The following is a 20,451-nucleotide window of genomic DNA, read 5'->3' on the forward strand; positions in this document are numbered from 1 at the left end:
TCGGCATGCTTTGGTTGGGGACGTACGGTACGGGCGTCGTCGCATTTATGAGATGCGCCATTATGCTGCTTGTCCGACCCGACCCGACCCGGCCGGATCCGGCCGGTCGCTCCAATAATTCACTCCGGCACGAGGAACGTCTGAGCGCTCCACCGCCCGCCGTGCCATTGTTCCTGCTCCAACCGTGCGAGCTGCATTAAAGAGCAGGTTTTAGCCGTTGATTTGACCCGCAGGGTCGATCGTCACGGGCGAAACATGTGTCATCTAAGACGCATATATCTTGACGACGTACAGTGAGCTTTAGGGGCGTTAGGGCCGTATACAGGATGTGTGATGAGACTCGTACGTATACCGACACGCATACTTCTGTGCACGTAGCATCAGTCGGTTCTTCGTGAGGAAGTGAGCAGTACACCCGTCTGATCTGCCCCGACACAAGTTTAACCCCGCGAGGATCGTAAGCTCATGACCTGTGACCTGTGTGTAAACACATCCATGTTTTCCTTAATCTACACTTTGACCAACACGGTTTGTGATTAATTGAAACCAGAGATCATATTTGTCTTTAAAATAGAAAAAAAAGTCTATTTTTAACCATGACCTCAGAAGCAATTCTAAGATGAATCTTGACTTCTTAATCTCCTAAAATCAGAACATGATCTTATTAATCTCGATTAATTATAACCTTAAAGTTGTTTTGTGTACGCGGAAAAAGATGACCCCGACTAGTATTTCTCATTACTGTCACAGATGCAGGCCGTGGGGCAAGCAACACTTGTCGCCTCCCGCATCGAGCCCCATAGGTACCGCACACACTCCCCAGGCATGCTTGTCCTCACGTCCTGCACCGACGCTCGTTGTTGCATAGTGCGGCACCATCGCGATGGCTAGAAATCGCTCTATTTGTGGCCGCGCGTGAGCACCGTGAGATCAACAACAAGCTCTTTGGAGTTGAGAATTAGGGGTGCAAACGGGATCCCGCGAAAGTCTCCCTTCTAGTTCATTTTCAAATCTTCTATTCAAAAAATTTCTCAGAATTTGAACAAGAGATTTGAAAATTGAACTAGAAGAGGGATTTTCGCGAGATCCCGTTTGCACCTTATTGAGAATGTTGCCGGAACTACAGATGACGCGCATGTGGAATGCATCCATGCTTGGGAAGAAGACGGCATTGGTGTCAAATAAGAGGGGAAGCAGCCAGCACCCGGCATCGACGACTTTTCTGGATAGCTATTGAGTTAGGAACAAGAAACGACATAAGAGAAGATTAGGGCTCAATATGAGTGCGAATGGAGTGTTACGATAGTAATGAGAAAATCCCAGCTGGGATCATATTTTCCTGATTTGCCAAACAACATTTAAGATTAGGATCAACTGAGTAGTAGCGAGTTTTGTTTCTTTTGTCGGAGCCTTATCAAGGATTACTTCGTCAACATGTGACTTATGTGATACAAACCATAATCATAAATCTTTAAATACGAATGCAATGATATCAATTTATTTTATAAAAAAGTATTACTCATTCTGATTCTAATTTTTGACTCAAATTTGTTTAAATATGAATATATCTATTCTTAAAAAGTGTTTAGATACATGTAATATTTCGACAATAATTTAGGATCGGAGAAAGTAATACACTATCCTTTTTTCAAAAGCTTGATCAAACGAGACAAAACAGGTCACCCGCATTCCCATGCGGTCACTGTCTGTAGGCAACTTCTACGAATCGGGTTGATTTCCATCTACGTGCACTCGAGATTGCATGAATTGATTTCTACGAGAATCGAGCCGGAACTTCAGACGTCTCAGGCCGCGCCGAATACATCCCCACAGCACTGCCCGCCCAGTGTCGCAGCACATCCTTTTTGCCAACCGCTACGCTCCATTTCCTATCTAATCTCCACCGCCCGAAACCCCTGAAAACACTCCTGAATCCCCCCCCTCTCTCTCTCTGTGACGCGACGCACGTACGTCGGATCAAAGCAGAGGGATTCCGGCGGTGACAACTCGCGCACGGCGGGCGTACGTGGCTCCGTAAACCTGCGCGGCGCGATGCTCCGCGCCTCCGCAAAGCTGAAGCTCTGGGGTTGAGTTGACTTATGCCTGCACCGTACTGTACTACTGCACTGTACCCGCAGAGATGTGCTCACGCTAAGCTGCAAGTACCGATGCCTCGCGGCGACCGGAATGGACAGTGCAGGGTGCCCCGACTGCCGTGACCTTTTTCTATTAGGAAATACAACAGTATATACTCTGCAAGGTATACGTACGTACGTAAGACAAGATGCTGATTAGTTTACCCAGAACGTGCACACCCAGGACCATTGAAAGTTCGATTCTTCTCCGGCACCGGCGAACCAGATATGCATCCATGCGGAAGCGGCAGGATGATGGCGATGATTAGCTTGTGGAAGTGGAACACTGTCCTTGTCGATGGCGAGTCTTTTTAAAATCATGGGTGATGGATGGAGTACTGGCAGTGCCACTGCCTACGCGATCCCCTCCTGCTTTTCGCGCGATCTCCACGTGGGAGGGCGGAAAGGCGTCGGTTACTCTTTTAACGGCGTTTTCCCTGGTGCGCGCTTCCTCTTCGGACCGGAGCAGATCATGTTTCCCGTTTAGTCAAATCCGTAACGGCGTTAGGGGATTTGTCTTAACTCGAAAGATTAATCTGACTAGATAAAAGCACTTGCGTTGCTTCGAAAGTATTACTCCTTCGGTCAGAATTACTGTCGCGTTCTCAAATTTTGTGTCGAATAACAATTATAAATATACACTCGTTTTCTAGCTTATATACTGTATGTGATAGTCCCACTTAATCCCATTTAAGTGAATCGACGACCACCAACTCAAATCTTTATAAGAAGAAAATATTATAACTACACGTAATGCTATAGTCACACGTGGGATCACAAACTCACGATATCCCCCTTCTACTTATATAGCTAGCCAACGGGACGGGATGGGCCGGCCCGCTCCACCGCTAGCCAGCTTACCCCGCTAGCCAGCATACAAAAAGGTTGGCGTTGTATCTTTCGTCTGAAATTCCTTCAATTTTGTTTTGAAGAACCCTTCAAAAAATCTTCCTTCCGAATTCTGTTTAGTTCCGGTTTCAGAGCTACTTTAAGCTCCTAAACTCAACGAAGTTTCAGCTTCCAAAAATCAAAGTTCTTTTAATTTTAACTTGAAACAAAATGGAACTTGAACAACTTAATGGATTTTATCCATCCGCTTCTCCACCTGTTATCGAAAAAATCGACCATCGCATACATGACGGCAAAAGAAATTACTCCATAGAGAGTTCATCTGGAGTAATTTTTTTAAAATATATAGAGCGAACATGTGAAAGAGAAGGAAGAGAGAACGAGTCAGAAGGAGTGTGGACTTTCAAGCCGCGCAAGAATACAAAACACGAGATTATGAATGCACGTGGAAATAACATAAAGTGAAAAGTGAAAGGCCACCGGTTTTCAAAACAGTGGAATGAAAATAAATATTTAAAAATCTTTGGTCTAGGCTAATGTTTTGTTCATTGAAAAGCATAGTAAATTCTTCATTTCCTACTGAACTAGCGGGTCACTTCAATTTGACATAATTTAGCCTATAGACTATAGATTTTTCTCGTGATTTTCCTCTCTCGTGTAACCTGTCACTTCAATCTGACATAATTTAGCCTATACGTGTGAACATGAGGCTTCTTTTCTTCTTGTTTTAATATGCAGGATTTCTTTTATGTGTCTGCTTGATTCTTTGTTGGCCAAGCAATATCTTGATTATTCTTTTTATTCGACCTTCCAATCTAAATCACTACGGAGTATAACTTGGACCCACACGGTGGACTCCTATGTTGACGAACAGGTAGATTGAAATTGTTTCTTACGATATCCAAACACCAATAGACCCCCCCCATCTGGATGTAGATACCAAAGCTTATTAGAAGAATGGAATTTGAGCCTTGTGAATTCTGTATTTATATTTCAATAGAACCAAAAACTGGAAATGGACAATCAATTCTTTTGTATTGGCTTCAAACTAAATTAGCCCCATCCTAACTCGGAACCTCATCCTTCCGAATTGGTTAAAATTGGATTATGGCTGCCCTCACCACCGCCGGCAAACACGATGGCGAGCCCCCCGATCTCCGACAATTTGATCGCTTATATGCAATGGAGGGGCTTGATATGAGTGCTTACAAAGAAGAAGAAGGTTATTCAATCTTCATGCGGCCGATTCTGCGCTACAAATTCTCGAGTCCATATTTCCAAGAACCCCGTAGGATGGTGGCGTCTCGCGTCAGAATACTGTACGTGCGTGCGCGAGGATCCGGGATCCCACCGGCCCCTCTGATCGCCCGGGGGCCGGACCCGCCGGGACAGAAACACGCGGTACTGCAAGGGATCGTCAGTTGGATTTGAGGTGATCGTTGCACTGCCCGAGGTGATGGCACTGGCGAGAGAGCTAGTGCATCGATATTTTTTTGTTCTGCTCGACTGCTGGTGTAGTACTGCAATCCTTCCCAATTCCTCCTCTCTGCGTTTTCTCTTGACGCGCCTGACCCATCGATCTATCTCACGATGTTTTGCACCCGCGACCACTCGATCGAACTATGGAAGTGCTGATTTGTCTTTCCTAGCATTTCTTGTAAACGGGCGTCTGCTATGCTCTGCGCTGCAGATGTATATTTCTGCCGCCGCTTTCGCCGGTTTTCCTAGATTTGATTTCCAGTTTCCAATCTTGATGTCGCGTTGGATTTGTTTGCGCGGTCCATGGCACGTCATAATCTCCCCCCTGGCAGCAGTAGTAGCAGCACACGACCCCTGTGCATGGCATCGAGCTGGGCAGAGGAGGAACAGGAAAGCGTGCATGTGAAGAAGGATGATGAACGAAACGAGCCATCTCGTTACGCGCCCATGTCACGTATGTCAGAAGGCGCCATGCATATGCCTCCTCGCAGTCCTCTCTTCTCTGGCAAAAACCGAAAGGACTGCGAGAGTTGCAGGGGATGGAACGCTGGAAGGCCGGAACCGGAAGGAATCCATGCCACGCAGTACAACCCAAGCAAAGAAGGAAAACGAACGGCCGAGATGAAGGGAGATAGATGGAGGAGCCGTGGAAGTGTAGAAAGTGCATCTGGACTTCTGGAGGCAGAACTGAGCAAAGCATTAATAACTACGTGGAGTAGGGAAAAGAAAGGGAGGGCACTGGCAATGAATGGAGGCCGCTACGCTGGAGTAGTACTAGTAGTAGCTGCTGCCATGCCAAGCCGATGGCAACCCCTGAAAAGGTCCTGTCCTCGCAAGCAAACGCATCCGCACATCCCCATCCACCACTCATGTGTCACGTCCCCGTCTCCTCTCTCTCTCTCGCCATGCAGTGCTCACCTAGTAGAAAAGGAAGATCGTCACGTGGAGAGAGTCAGGCAGGTAAAGAAAGCTGCACAGTTCGCCAACCTCCGGCTCCGGCCGGGGATATGCTTTCCCGGCCCCGTGGTGAACAGCAACAACGTGGTAGTCGTACACGTTTGCTTCCGGTTAGAAAGTACGGAGTACTTCTCCGCAGTTCTGAGTAAGATGCGAGGATCAACGTACGTGCTGCGGTGCGGCGGACGTACGTACGCACGGCTGGGCGGGGCTGGGCCTGGTCTAAGCTGGTGCGCACTCTGCCGCACAAGCAAGCAGGCCCAGCGGGATCCCGGACGGCGGCCGGGCGGGCGCGGCTCTGCCAAACGGCGCCGATGGATGTGCCCGTGTCCGCGTGACGTACATACGGGAGTAAGACAACGCTGCTCCATTAGCCGTGGCACAGGTACGAGTGACTTTACTCTTTTTTCGGGTGCTTCGTGAATACTCCCTCTGGTTCAAAATAACTGAGACACTTGTTTTCTGCAACACTTATAAACCTTAAACTTATAGACCAAGTCTGAAACAAATCCTGATTTTTTTTCGCCTTAAATCAACACCCTATCCTTATTAATTCCTTTCGTCGGAACAAAACCTTGTTTGGGATTGACAAATATCGGAATTTTTATCCAACAACCCGTCAAACTGGAGATAACTTGGATTTTGATAATTTTAGTAGAAAGGCATTACAAAAAAAATATAGGTACATTCATTTTCATCAACACCACGCCCCCACAAGCATCAATAAAGCTATGCGCATGTGCAAGTGGACGAGTATTTGTGTCGTTTCAGACGTGCTCGGGAAATAAAAAATAGAGTTAAAAACAAAAGTAAATCATCAAAGTGTCCAAGTAAACGGAACAAATGATCAAATACAGAGACTATAATAGGACACATAATTAATTGCCAAGTAACACGAGACATATGATCAAATTCTCTGCATGCATATGCAAAATTAAAAATAAAATTATATGACTAATCTAACTATAGTTGACGAATTTGGGTACCAATAACATGAACTGAGTTAGTCAACAGATCCCAAATTTTAACCGCTACGTCAGAAATCCCATTCTCCCAAACGGCATTTGATTCCTGAAGGTTGAGGTTAGACGGGATTAACAAGGACAGGGTGCTGATTTCAGGGATTATAAAGTTAGGGTTCGTTTCGGACTTGGTCTACTGAGTCAAGGTTTAATATGAACTTTACTCTATTTTGGATCGGAGGTGGTATCAATCTTGATCCAACATGACAATCTGGATAACCTGCCTCCTTTCCTTATGTCATTCAGGAATATTTGACCTTCGATTTGTTGAGAGGCCAGACAATAATCTCGCACACTTGATTTTGCCGGATGTCATGACGGATGGGCGAGTGCCCCTTCTCTTTGGGTCAGCAAAGAAGAAACATATTGCACCTGAACCATCCTGCTCCCGATGAAGGAGAGACTTGCAAAAAGCTCAGCTCACTGCCACTTGTAGTGATAAACGTAGCACCCTACTCCTCGTTTTACCCTTCTTTCATAAGCACACAATTTACATGTGCCTGGTTGCATTCTTTTACGGGTGATACAAGCAAAACATGGAGTTCAACATTATTCAACGTGCCAAGGACCTCCAGTCTTTGATGAAGTGTTATGAGCATGATCTTGCATCCATTATCTCCCATGAGTACACGAAAGCGATAATGAGCCCAAGTTCAACCTCCATGCTAATGCTTCATCATCCACTCGAGATGCATCATCACCAATGTCAAAAGTCTCAAAGGGATGGCGCGCCTCGATCGAGTGGATGATGGAAGCATCAGCAGGGAGATTGAATGTGGCTTTCACGCTCTCACTCGTGGTATCCTAGCCGGACTTGAGTGGAGGAGAGATGAGGGATGCAAGATCATGCTCTCTATTTGAGCTTGGAGGCATTTGTCACGTCGAATGATGCTGGACTCCACGTCCTTCTTGTTCGTAAAAAAGGAGCACAACCGATCACATTTAAGTGTTGGACTTCTCAACGATGGATAAAATTAGGAGCAAGGTTCTAAGTTGTTGAGTGATACATTTTGTGAGTCTCTCGTTCATTCGGAACGAGAGGGTCAAGTGCAACACATTTTTTCTTTTCTTTTCTGACCCGAACAACAAGGGGCTTCCTCTGCGTCAACCATGGACACATTTGGTGATATCAAGTGGCAAAGATTGTTGCCAGACCTCTGAGATAGCTCAGAGGTCAGTTTGCATGGTGGCCGATATGTTCGCATTCGAAACGGAAGCAACCACAACAGCTGAAGATTGGCGCAAGATTCACCCTCCTTTCTAGGAAGCGGGCAACGACAAGGCGGAATCGGTGGTGCAGCTCTTTGCCAACTAATGCGATGACAACAGTGACTAGCATATACTTCTTTAAGTAAGTTTTTGCACAAAAAAAATAGGCTGTGGGATATCTAAGTTGTCTGATTTTTAAGAAAAGACTTAAATCAAAGCTGACAAATCAAAGCCGTTGGACTAGTATCTAGATCTCATTTTATCTTTTATTTTCATCATCTGCTTCGAATCTTAAAACACAAATCGTATCCAACATTTGAGGAACTAAAAATCAGTCAACTTTGTAATCACATTGTTTCTGTTGCAAAATTTCGTGTTTTGAAATTGATTACGCTTCAATGTGACATTACGTTCCTTTATGTTTCGACACGGACACCTGCAAGGCTGCAACTCGCGAGGCAAAGAAAGGCTTCGGGTCAGGGAATGCAGCAGGCCAGGGACTTGGGTGCCGGATCACGGCAGCAGCACAGCACACCGCCGGCACGTACGTGCGCGAGCGAGAGGAGTCCTAAAACACGAAGGGATAGGAAGCAAAATGCAACGATCTGTCGATCTGAGCGCGCTCGAAATATAGCAGCAACACAACGGCAGCATGGTGGTGGCCTGGCCCGCGCGGCAGCCGGAGGGTGGGTACAGAGACCCTACCGAAGCTGGGGGGTGGCAAGCATTGGACACTGGCAGGCCGTTTCCTTCTGCGGGCAACGAGGTCGGCCAACGGTGCGACGCAGCTTCGATTCCTTTACGGGTGAAAGGTGTGAAACGCCACAGATGCCATTGCCTGCTTGTGAAATTTTGCAGTTTGGTATCTCTCCCCCTCTCTCTCTGGTGCTCTGTGTGCAGGACAGAATCACGTGGGGATTAACGAGATTGGCAAGAGCATGGTCTGTCAGGAGCTCCTTTCCCTTTTTTGCTTGAGTTTGTTTAGGGGCAATTAATGTGAATTATTATGACATGCAGTCTACTGAGAATCGTGACTTTTCTAATAAATGTGGCATGTGGATGTAGGAATACTTGGTGAAGGCCCTGATCTTTTGTCCGGAGATGCTTCTCAGCTTCATGTGTAAACAGAAAAAGTGCTTTTGAGATTGCTAAAAGCATCAAAAGCTGAAACAGAAGTCCAAACAAACAGGGCCGAAGAAAGCCAAGTTGGCTCGAGGACAAATGACCGTCTTATTTTATGCTTTAGTTATGTTCCAAGCTTGTTCTTCGTGTATGCTAGTAGTTGTTAGCTTGCGTTCACTCCTCCCATATTTATTTGTTCAAGCCAAGTGTGAAGTCCAGGGGTTGAGCTAAGTGTAAAAGTCCAGGGGTTCCAAGCATTCGGTATTGGTTGATAGGTTGTTCACTGTTGTGATCTAGAATGCACATCTATGTAAACGGTGATGGTATTATCTCTATAAGTTCAGAACTTTAGATCTCTTTCCTTGCACAGGAGAGCAAAAGGTTTGTAAATGAATTTGGTACCGATGTATCCATGGACCTGAGTTGTTTTTTTAGAGAGAGGTTACGTCATTTGAATCAAGTTCGGACATTTGGCATCCGGTTTCTAGGACTCTCTATATTTTGAAAAATTCAAAAGTTATATTAATGAGCGTTGAATTTTCTTGAGTTTTTATAGGTGTACAATTATATATTCCATACATATCCATGAAGAGAAAATATCAGGTGAAAACCACACTTTCGGCGCAAATTATGCAAACTTCATAAAACCATGTTTAGAAGTTACATTTTTTCTATAAAAAATGTGAATATTGGAGGTGCGATGTTCTACAAATCTGCAAATTTTTAAGTCAAAACTCATATGCATTTGGAAGAAACAAAAGACAAAAGAGGGAAATTTGAAAATGAATAGTGTCAAATGGTGAAGAACCACTATTTATGGTGGATTTGTTTTTTCCCTGCGCCAAATACAATCGAGTTTGGACTTGAACTTTTACGCATATATAAAACATCACTTCGATAACACAAGCAATTTTTTCAAGAATTTCTGAACTTTTTCCGATGGTTTTCACGGAGTTTTCAACGTAGAGGTGGTTTCACCAGATACGCTGCATCTATAAATATTCATTAAGAAACATGTTAATTTTTGTGCTAAATAAAAAGCATGCAAGTCTATAATAGCATCCATATGTCTTTTTTATGCAGTACATTTTTAACAAATGTCCTGGGGATTTTAGACCTAGTAACTTTATAGGTAAATGTGGAAAAGAAAGAGAATTTCTTAAGCTCCATTTTTTTAATTCGAAAAATATATAGAGTGACCTCTTACCCATGAGTCAAAAGCACTTTCTGCATTTGAATCACGCAATCCAAAACTGCAATAATTATCCAACATACTATTGGCAAAGGGAATGCACAAATACACGGGGTATGGGCAGATTCGCCCTAGCTACAGTACATAAATGAATCAACTGCGGATTTATCAATCTCAGAACAGGAATTTATTTATTTTTTGGAAGAAACCTAAAAACCTGTCGGATCAGCAGGGTCTACACTCTACAGTGCATGCTCTTTCTTTCCTCTCGAAATCAGACGAACAGTATTTGATGTACGTGTATAAACCACACCACACAGCTTTACTACCACAACAAACAGAAGGCCAGGCATGGGAGCTCATCTCATCTCCCAGGTGACACAGTCACATGGCACGCACGCCGCTGCCATCTCATTCTTCATCACCATCGTACACATCGCGTCTGCTGAACAACGAACGCCATATCTCATCACTGTACCCTCTTCGCAAAATTACAATGGAACACGTCGTTTTCTGTTTGCAGTGGTCTTTGCCGTGGATGGATTTTTTTTTACAGCAAAAGGTTTCCCGAAACTAATCCCCAGAAAAAAAAGATTAAAGAGGGGGAATAAACGGACAAGCGGATAAATAAAAGGAGGTGAAAAAAGGGGGCAAAAGCTAAAGAAAAGCGCGGTTCTGACATTTGCTGCGGCCGCCTGCGGAGCATCACGTTTCGTGTTGGATCAATCATGGAGCGCTGACATGTGGGGACAGGGAGAACTGTGGGGGCCCACACGTCGGTGGACGGTGCCTCGTGGGTGAATTGTTGGGTTAGGTTTTATTTGAGGGCACGTGTTTAGTTTGATAACTCTGGACATCTCCAAAGTCAAGATTTCTCTTGGCATTTTACTTCAAGTAATTACTTTCACTTTCACTTTCTTTGCCTTGTTTTTACCCACGCAGTTACTAGTACTGCTGTTAAAAAAACACGCAGTTACTATTTAAATTATGACTACACTCCTACGCAGTGACTGTTGTGGTGGGACCAACAATGGCGCAGTTCGCACCAGTGAGCATTCACCCATCCGGGCCCCACATGTCATGGGCCGGGCCACGCCTCTCTCTACTGTGCGTCTCGAGCCCTACTCCTCCTCCTCTCTAGCTAGACCAACCAGATAGAGAGAGAAAACCAGTACGACACCGATGTGACCTCTCGGTGTCCATCTCCGCTTCCTCCCTCGTCCCCACAACGAACCCCTCCTCTCCCCTCGCTCCAAACTCTCCCTCTACAACTCCTACTAGCTAGCAGCAGCCTACTCGCTCCCCCACGTAGGCCTGCCACTCTACCACCCAGCCATACGGCTACTCGCTGTCACCGAGCCGGCAGCTGCTGCGGCGCCAGTGCGCGCAAAGCCGCCGAGCCCGAGAAACCAACCGAGAACTCCTCTTCTCTTCTCTTCTCCATCTCTCCCCCACCTCATTAATACACACTTCACTCCTGCACCAGTCGCTGCCGCAGCACGCGAGCTCCGTACTTGCTGCCCTCCTCTGAGCCCCTCTCTCTCCCTCTCTCTGTGTTTGTGTAAATGCCACTGCCCGGACTTTGAGCCGCAGCTCGGCAGCGACCATGGCGACGACGGCGGCGGCGTCCGGCGCCCTCATTGCCATCCTTCTCCTCCTCGTCGCTGGCGCCGGCGCCGTCGGGGACGACGGTTGGTTCCCTTCCCTCGTTGGCTTTCCTTTCTTTTTCTGGTTCTATTTGGTTTGTTTGCTGGGGAGCAGAGATTCGATCAATGGGGGGAAGGTTTGGCTTGTTCGGGATTAGTATTTTATTTAGCGCTGCGAGTACGCGCTTTTGGGAGGCATATGGGGATTCTCCGGTGCTTCGGCTCCATTTTTATATTGCCGTAAGCGAGGTCTAATGCTTAACTAATCCTGTCATTCGAGAAAAAGAAATACTTAACTAATCCTTGTGAGTAGTGCCCCCCTTCTCCTATCATCTCTTCCCTTTTTTCCTTATCCATGGGGACACAGTTCTTTGATAGTACTGCTATCTTGAGGAGTAGCAGCATCTGGCCAGTTCACCAATGTTCGAAATGAGATTTTATTTTCCTGTTTTGTTCTGGTCCACCCTCTCTAGTATCACCATGTTGTTCACAGGAGCAAATGATGCTGATACCAAGAACTTAAATCTTTTGCTCTTTCTTCAGTTATTTCGAAGGTGCAAGCTTGGTTTCCCCCCCTCTTTTTATTACAGTGTGTTTTCTTTCACCATGGTTCTTTCCAATCTGATGGGCACAATGTTGCTAACCATCAGGATTAATGCTAGTACCCCTATACTGTACTTTTCTTTTTGTACTTTCTAAATCCCATGTTCTTGAAACCCCAGTAAGTTTTCTTGCCTTGAAGACTAAGAAAGATCATTGATGCCATCGCGACCGGCTCCCTTTTGATTTTTTTTTGCTGCTTTCTGGGGGATTAAAATCACCACTTCAGAGTCTACTGATCTTGAATCTATTTTTCTGTTGCCATTTTCTTGTATTTGCTAATGTGGCTGTTGTGGCATCCAGGCTCGACGCTCCTGGAGATCAAGAAGTCCTTCCGCAACGTCGAGAACGTGCTCTACGACTGGTCAGGCGATGACTACTGCTCCTGGCGCGGCGTCCTCTGCGACAACGTCACCTTCGCCGTCGCCGCGCTGTAAGAATCGAATCAGCCGCCCCCATGAAATTTTAAGTTTTCTTCTTCCGGTCGCTGATGCGGCGTTGATTCGATTTGAGGTGCGTGCAGAAACCTGTCCGGGCTCAACCTTGAGGGCGAGATCTCCCCGGCCGTCGGCAGCTTGAAGAGCCTCGTCTCGATGTACGTACGGATAATGCTTTCCTTTGTGGTTTGATTGATTGGAATGACGTAGCATCGGGTGGTTGGGGTTCGCTAACTTGTATCTTTGGTATGTGCGGCAGTGATTTGAAGTCGAATGGGCTTACCGGCCAGATCCCTGATGAGATTGGCGATTGCTCGTCGATTAAAACACTGTGAGTGTGGACTATAAGAAGAGCTCTTCAATGTTTAGGTCGCGGGAACTATTCATGATTTAACCTTTTTTTCCCTTGATTCAGTGATTTGTCCTTCAACAACTTGGATGGCGACATACCGTTCTCGGTATCCAAGCTGAAGCACCTTGAAACCTTGTAAGGCCTATTCTTGTCGAGAAGCATTTTAATAAAGACATCCGTTGAAGAATGATCCTTTGAAAGTTATAAGCAATCATGTCTGCTCTGTGTGATTTTCTAGGATATTGAAGAACAACCAGCTAATCGGTGCGATCCCGTCTACACTCTCACAGCTCCCTAATTTGAAAATCTTGTAAGCAAAAATACATCTAAATATGATTGTTCAATAACTGTGTGCATCAGTCGATGCAGTTTCTGGGGGTGTTCCCTCCTTTTTGATTTTTTTTGACAATTATGTTTTTTCGAAATTTCTAATGTGATGTGTACCTTAGGGATTTGGCACAGAACAAACTCAGTGGGGAGATACCTAGACTGATATATTGGAATGAGGTTCTTCAGTACTTGTAAGTTGTCCTTAACTTTGTGTCCTTATAAAAGATTGATACTAGTGCTACTTATGCAGTTGCATTGTTAGTATGTCATGGTCTTGGGCCCAGCAATAGATGGGTGAACTTATGCACCTCTTTGGTTAGAAGGATGTTCAACTAGGGTTCAAACGATGGAAACAGTAGTTCATACTCCCTCCATTTCATAAAGGTTGGCGTATTTTGTTTCGTTAAGACAAGCCTTTGATCGAGAATTACTCTATTAATATGTAAATTATACAATACTAAACCATATATGAAAAAACACACATCAATAGAGTTTTCATCAGTCAAAGTCTTGTCTTAACGAAACAAAATATGCCAACCTTTGTGAAATGGAGGGAGTATTTTTGTACCAGACCGGTGTCTCCCTTTGCAATTAATGAATTTTGATGAACTAGCCTACTTGCTGCCATTTTCAGTTGTTCACTTAAAACCAATTGAGAACACCCTTATTTTTTTTTAATGTCAGCCCCACTCTATTGATCAACCAAATGAATACCCTTACATGCCCTTAGTTAAGAACAATGCAGTAGAACACCATTCATGCACATGGAGTAAGTGTAAGTTTATGTTTTCCTATATTCATTTGGCTGAGCTGATCATACTTAGGGGATTGCGTGGCAACCATTTAGAAGGAAGCCTCTCTCCGGATATATGCCAGTTGACCGGCCTTTGGTACTTGTAAGTATCCTGCCTAGCAATCTTGCACCAGTGTTGTGTATCCTCTATCTAACTGTAACATTGTACTCACCTGGCCAGTGATGTGAAGAACAACAGCTTGACAGGGGAGATACCAGAGACGATTGGGAACTGTACGAGTTTTCAGGTCTTGTACGTATTTACGTTCTTGCCCCTATCATATGTGGTTTTATTTTTGTGATCTGTGAAGTTTTCCTAACTTCCTTCCATGGTAGGGATTTGTCTTACAACCAGTTCACTGGATCAATCCCGTTCAACATTGGTTTCCTCCAAATTGCTACACTGTAAGCATTTTAAAACGAAACTAATCTACTAAACTTGTATGATTAAAAGATTTAGTGCTAATCTGCAAAATTATGCCTATTATCTATGTAGGTCCTTGCAAGGAAACAAATTTACTGGTCCTATTCCCTCAGTTATTGGCCTTATGCAGGCACTCGCAGTACTGTAAGTACAATGATGTATTCTACACTTCTAGGTTATGGTCTGTTTAAATAAAGGTGGAACTTTCTCATTCTATCGGTGCAAAATATATAACTGATATGGCATTTAACTGTTCCAGGGATCTGAGCTACAACCAGTTGTCTGGTCCTATACCATCAATACTAGGAAACTTGACATACACTGAGAAGCTGTAAGCTTTCTTTATGTGCTTAAGATTTAACCGATAGGGAAATTCAACTCCATGAAAGTCGGGAATATTTTCCAGTCTGTAATATCATATTTGTTGGTCTCGGATCTTGTAGATACATGCAAGGCAATAGGTTAACAGGGACAATACCACCAGAGCTTGGGAATATGTCAACACTTCATTACCTGTAAGTGGCAACATTTCTGTTATTTTTATATTCAAAAGTCAGGTTATTTGGCATTGTAAGTTTGACGAGAAAATGTCTACATTCAGAGAACTTAACGATAATCAACTTACTGGGTCCATTCCGTCAGAGCTCGGAAAGCTTACTGGATTGTATGACTTGTAAGTCCTTTTCAGGCCCCCTTTAAAATCTGATAGGATTTCCTGAGTGTGTTAGTAAAACAACCAGTATGTTTTACTCTTGTTTCGCAGGAACCTTGCTAACAACAACCTAGAAGGACCAATTCCCAACAATATAAGTTCTTGTGTGAATCTCAATAGCTTGTAAGAATTGCATCTTTCTAAATTTATTTTGATGCATGTGCAGTTTTACAAATATATATGTAATGTGTTGATTTTTCTTTGCAGCAATGCTTATGGCAATAAGTTAAATGGGACCATTCCACGGTCGTTGTGTAAACTTGAGAGCATGACCTCTTTGTAAGTTATTCTATTATTTTTAGAACTAGTTATAATGGGTTTTTAGCACTTAGTTGTGCTATTGTGAAGTTGACAGATTATTCCGCTTTGACTTTTAAATACTTGTTTTGGTATGCATAATTAGCTGTAATCTTGGTAGGTGTTTTGATTATCCGGTTGTGTTCATATTTTTATTCAGGAATCTCTCATCAAATTATTTGACTGGCCCTATTCCTATCGAGCTATCACGAATCAACAATTTGGATGTCTTGTAAGTCCAGTTGTATCTCATAGTTCTTGAGTATCTATTTTACGATGTTACAAATAATGAAGATAAATGTATCAGGGATTTATCCTGTAACATGATTACGGGTCCAATTCCATCAGCCATTGGCAGCTTGGAGCATCTATTGACACTGTAAGTCTTTGCCATTACCATTGTTAGTTTCTTTCCAGCATTGTGTGTTGACACTTGGAACCTTTTTCTCTAGTAACCTCAGCAAGAATGGCCTGGTTGGATTCATCCCTGCAGAGTTTGGGAACTTGAGGAGTATCATGGAGATGTAAGTACCTGGTGGTCTATTTTCGAATACTTTTAATGATTAGCTCCTTGGATGTTACTATTCGATAACTTGCGTTTTGTTTCAGTGATTTGTCCAATAACCACCTCGCTGGTCTGATTCCTCAAGAAATTGGAATGCTGCAAAATCTGATGTTGTTGTAAGTTGCTCCATATTTAGTTTCATGCCACATTTTTTGTGAATTCACAAGTTCAGTAAAATGTTTAATACATAGTCTTCAACCGAGTATTGATTCATCGGTCTATTATTCTCTCTCGCAGAAAACTGGAAAGTAACAACATAACTGGGGATGTCTCTTCACTGATGAACTGCTTCAGCCTAAATATCTTGTAAGTTATGAAAAAGTTATAATTTATAAGCATGTGTGGATGTTTGCTTTTGCTGACATTATCTGCATGTACAGAAATATATCGTACAATAATTTGGTTGGTGCTGTCCCTACAGACAACAACTTTTCACGGTTTTCGCCTGACAGGTAGTTTGCTCAATCATTCCAATTACTGTTCATCCTTTCAATAAGACTAGGAAATAGTAGTCTAACGATCTGGTCCTTTCTCTAGCTTCTTGGGTAATCCTGGACTTTGTGGATATTGGCTTGGTTCTTCATGCCGTTCTCCCAACCACGAAGTGAAACGTAAAAATATTGATCAATTATCAATGTCTTTCAAGTATAGATATACTTTCTTCATTTCTAACATACCATCACGTTCCCCTCCCCTCCTTGATTTTCTTTGCAGCACCAATCTCAAAGGCCGCAATACTTGGCATTGCTGTTGGTGGTCTTGTTATCCTCCTGATGATTTTAGTAGCTGTTTGCCGGCCACACCGGCCTCATGTTTCCAAAGATTTCTCTGTAAGCAAACCAGGTAATGCATCTACAGGAGTTCTAAACCTTTTGTTTCAAATCTGTTGTTTACCTTTTGGCATGTTTAATGTTGCCATAAAAGGCATGTTTATTTGAGTAATATTTTTTATATTAAACTACAATTTGTGTGAGCTTACCTTGACCCATCACCCATAGATCATAGTTGATCCTCGAACAGTAGTTGTCTGTTGTAATAAATTTGCATGTTGTTGCAGTGAGCAATGTCCCCCCCAAGCTAGTGATACTTAATATGAACATGGCCCTTCATGTCTATGAAGACATAATGAGGATGACTGAAAACTTGAGTGAGAAATACATTATTGGTTATGGGGCATCAAGCACGGTTTACAAATGTGTTCTGAAGAACTGCAGACCGGTGGCAATTAAGAAGCTGTATGCCCACTATCCACAAAGCCTCAAAGAATTTCAGACTGAACTAGAGACTGTTGGTAGCATCAAACACCGGAATTTAGTCAGCCTTCAAGGATACTCCCTATCACCTGTTGGGAATCTTCTCTTCTACGAGTACATGGAAAATGGCAGCCTGTGGGATGTTTTACATGGTAAGTGCACATTGCCAACTCTTTGTCAGTTTATGGAATCCTGACATAGTTTAGTGTAACAATGATCAATACCTTGGACAAATATGCTTGCGTTCAGTTCTAACTGGTCACTCCCAAAATACTTAATGTTTTGTTACATTTGCAGTTGTGCTTATTCATTGATTGCAGATTGTTGTATGGAATTTCTTTAACCGTATTGTGATCCTATGTTCTTTTTAATTCTAGAAGGTCCATCCAAAAAGAAAAAACTTGATTGGGAGACACGACTTCGGATCGCTCTTGGTGCTGCTCAAGGCCTTGCTTATCTTCACCATGACTGCAGTCCGCGAATTATCCACAGGGATGTAAAATCAAAGAATATTCTCCTCGACAACGATTATGAGGCACACCTTACGGATTTCGGCATTGCTAAGAGTTTGTGTGTCTCGAAGACTCACACATCGACCTATGTCATGGGCACCATCGGCTACATTGATCCCGAGTACGCACGCACCTCCCGTCTCAACGAGAAGTCTGATGTCTACAGCTATGGCATTGTTCTGCTCGAGCTGCTGACTGGCAAAAAGCCTGTGGACAACGAGTGCAATCTCCATCACTCGGTAACCATCTATCATTCTCTTGCAGTTCTTCAGCTAAATGTGTCATTTTCTTCAGCTTATTTTGCTTTGGATTCTGGTAGCCTCAATAATTGCTGAGTGAGACCCATTAGGCTTGTGTTCCTCCAAGGGGCCCAGCAACATGAAACCTATCATGTGAGTAGATCTATCTGCACTGTGGACATGTGGTGGACTGATCCATTGCATATGGCCATTGAAAGCTCCATTATACGTTTGCAGTGCTTCGTCCTCTAAAGCCTGCCATTTTTGTCCCCCTGGTGTCAATCATGTAGATGGAAAGCTACAAATAACACTGTCACTGCCAGATGACATTTCTCACAAACTTTTCATTTGCCCTTACCATTTTGCATTTAACTCATCTCTGATGCAGACCAGGTTCTCATGACATGATAAGGTTAACAGCTCCAGTAATTTACTCGTTCTTAAAATCAGATACCCTGCTGCTTCTTAGGAAGGAAACCATTTAACTATTATTGGTCAAAGTGCATGTAGACAAATTTCAAAGTTTCTGCATTTCGTCCATGCTATCAAGCACAGATCATGTTAAAATTCTTTAAATTTTGTAATGCAGATCCTATCAAAGACAGCGAGCAACGCGGTGATGGAGACTGTCGACCCGGACATCGCCGACACATGCCAGGACCTCGGCGAGGTGAAGAAGGTGTTCCAGCTGGCACTCCTCTGCACCAAGAGGCAGCCGTCGGACCGGCCGACGATGCACGAGGTGGTGCGTGTCCTGGACTGCCTTGTGCGCCCCGACCCGCCGCTGAAACCTGTGCAGACGTCGTCCTCGCTGCAGCCCGTCCCGAGCTATGTCAACGAGTATGTCAGCCTGCGGGGTGCCGGCGCGCTCTCCTGCGCGACCTCGTCAAGCACCTCGGACGCCGAGCTGTTCCTCAAGTTCGGCGAGGCTATCTCGCAGAACACGGAGTAGAGCCGCAGGATCTGCAGAAGTGGTAGTTGCAGGCGTCTGCCGATGCTGGGAATCTTGGCGGCGGACGATGCAGGTAGTCAGAGTAGCGAGTGGAGGTTGCTCACATTTTGCCTGTCTAGATATGTTTGGGTGCCCGGAGATTTAACAACAAAAAAGACTCGGAACCGGTGGTGTTCCTCACTGTAAAAATGCCATGTAGTCTCCTTCCTCTTCTTTTGAGCTCTAACTTAGTAGTACCTAGTAGGTTCTAATGGATCTCTTCTCCGGTCGGGTTCTTCTTTCCTGTGATCTTTCTTTTGGATGGACTGACTCTACAACACTGCAATGCCATTGTGTTTTGTACACCATCTGGTAAACTTGGTGCAATAACTAGTTCACTGACCTAGTGGCCTCGATGTCCCCAGCTGCCGGCATGGCCACAGGAGCCAGGGAGGTGAAAATGACCCGAAGCGGCGGCAGGCTTCGGCTGGGCTCTGAATAGGGCTGCAAACTTTTGATGGGGCCGCAACGTGCTTTACTTGCGGCAGCCGGCAAGGTGTCTGGACTGCCCCTATGAGTATTTGATGATTGACTGTGGACAAGTGGGCATGGGCTCTCTAGGCGGTGGGAGCCAGTGCAGTGCAGTCCTCGTGATTTCGAGTAGAGTATTGAAACTGAACTTTGAACACCACTGGGGCCGCCTCGCTTATGTGGGATCAGGTCTCAGAGAGTCATGGAGACGATGGAGATGGTATGGCAGCCAGGAGACGGCCTGACTTTTTTTGTTGGGCTGGGCCGGGTCCCGACAGGGCTTCGAAAAACATGACCAACAAATTTCATGCCCGAGCCGAGCCCAGCTGATGCGTGACGGCGACAAACTTTTAGCGGCAGAGGAGTTTGCCAAGTCAGATTCTGCACATTGGAGAATTCACCGCCCACATGGCACCCAAACTGACCATACTAAAAACCATCGAAAATTTGAAGTAAATATCGAAACTACTACTCCGTACTGGCCAAGGAATACCCCTTGTCCTCAGCTGACAAGAAATGCAGAAGGCAAAACGAGCTAACAATTGCTGAAAAGTTCAGACTGGAATATGTACCAGACATCAGGACCTATAGGTTCCTCAGGCTCCAAATGACGCAGCAAACCTAGTGTAGGCCCGGCGACCTACAATGCTTTCTATGATCCTGATTTGATCTCAGGCTGGCCGCGAGAATGTTGATCACTTGCTCTCAGGTAGCCGGCCATTTGAGAAAAATCAGCTCTGGTTCTAGGACGTCTGTATACTACGTAGTACTGCATGCTCCAGTTAGCAGGCCACTTCGTATGGCCTGCAGGTGCACGGGTGACAGGCCCATGCACTGTAAACCCCACAGATTGCTTCAAGAATA

General features: G+C 44.5%; 1 protein-coding gene across 2 annotated transcripts; it reads left to right on the plus strand.

Annotated features, from left to right (window-relative positions):
- Positions 1–11,214: 11,214 nt before the first annotated feature.
- LOC100833666 (LRR receptor-like serine/threonine-protein kinase ERECTA) lies at positions 11,215–19,424 on the plus strand. 2 transcript variants are annotated; one of them, XM_010229582.3, is made up of 27 exons: positions 11,215–11,656; positions 12,515–12,644; positions 12,735–12,806; positions 12,908–12,979; positions 13,064–13,135; positions 13,239–13,310; positions 13,450–13,521; positions 14,155–14,226; positions 14,305–14,376; positions 14,460–14,528; positions 14,620–14,691; positions 14,807–14,878; positions 14,991–15,062; positions 15,149–15,220; positions 15,311–15,382; positions 15,467–15,538; positions 15,717–15,788; positions 15,864–15,935; positions 16,009–16,080; positions 16,166–16,237; positions 16,359–16,427; positions 16,502–16,573; positions 16,659–16,732; positions 16,836–16,964; positions 17,179–17,526; positions 17,755–18,125; positions 18,715–19,424. In XM_010229582.3, exons 1-27 carry the CDS (start codon positions 11,572–11,574, stop codon positions 19,075–19,077), a joined length of 2,934 nt encoding a protein of 977 aa, XP_010227884.1. In that variant the 5' UTR covers positions 11,215–11,571; the 3' UTR covers positions 19,078–19,424. The 2 variants fall into 2 exon arrangements, with proteins under 2 accessions (XP_010227884.1, XP_003564133.1); XM_003564085.4 differs by having other exon boundaries at positions 11,219–11,656; positions 17,752–18,125.
- The last annotated feature ends 1,027 nt before the right edge of the window (positions 19,425–20,451 follow it).

This window comes from Brachypodium distachyon, chromosome 1 (genome assembly GCF_000005505.3).
Source record: "Brachypodium distachyon strain Bd21 chromosome 1, Brachypodium_distachyon_v3.0, whole genome shotgun sequence".
NCBI lineage: Eukaryota > Viridiplantae > Streptophyta > Magnoliopsida > Poales > Poaceae > Brachypodium > Brachypodium distachyon.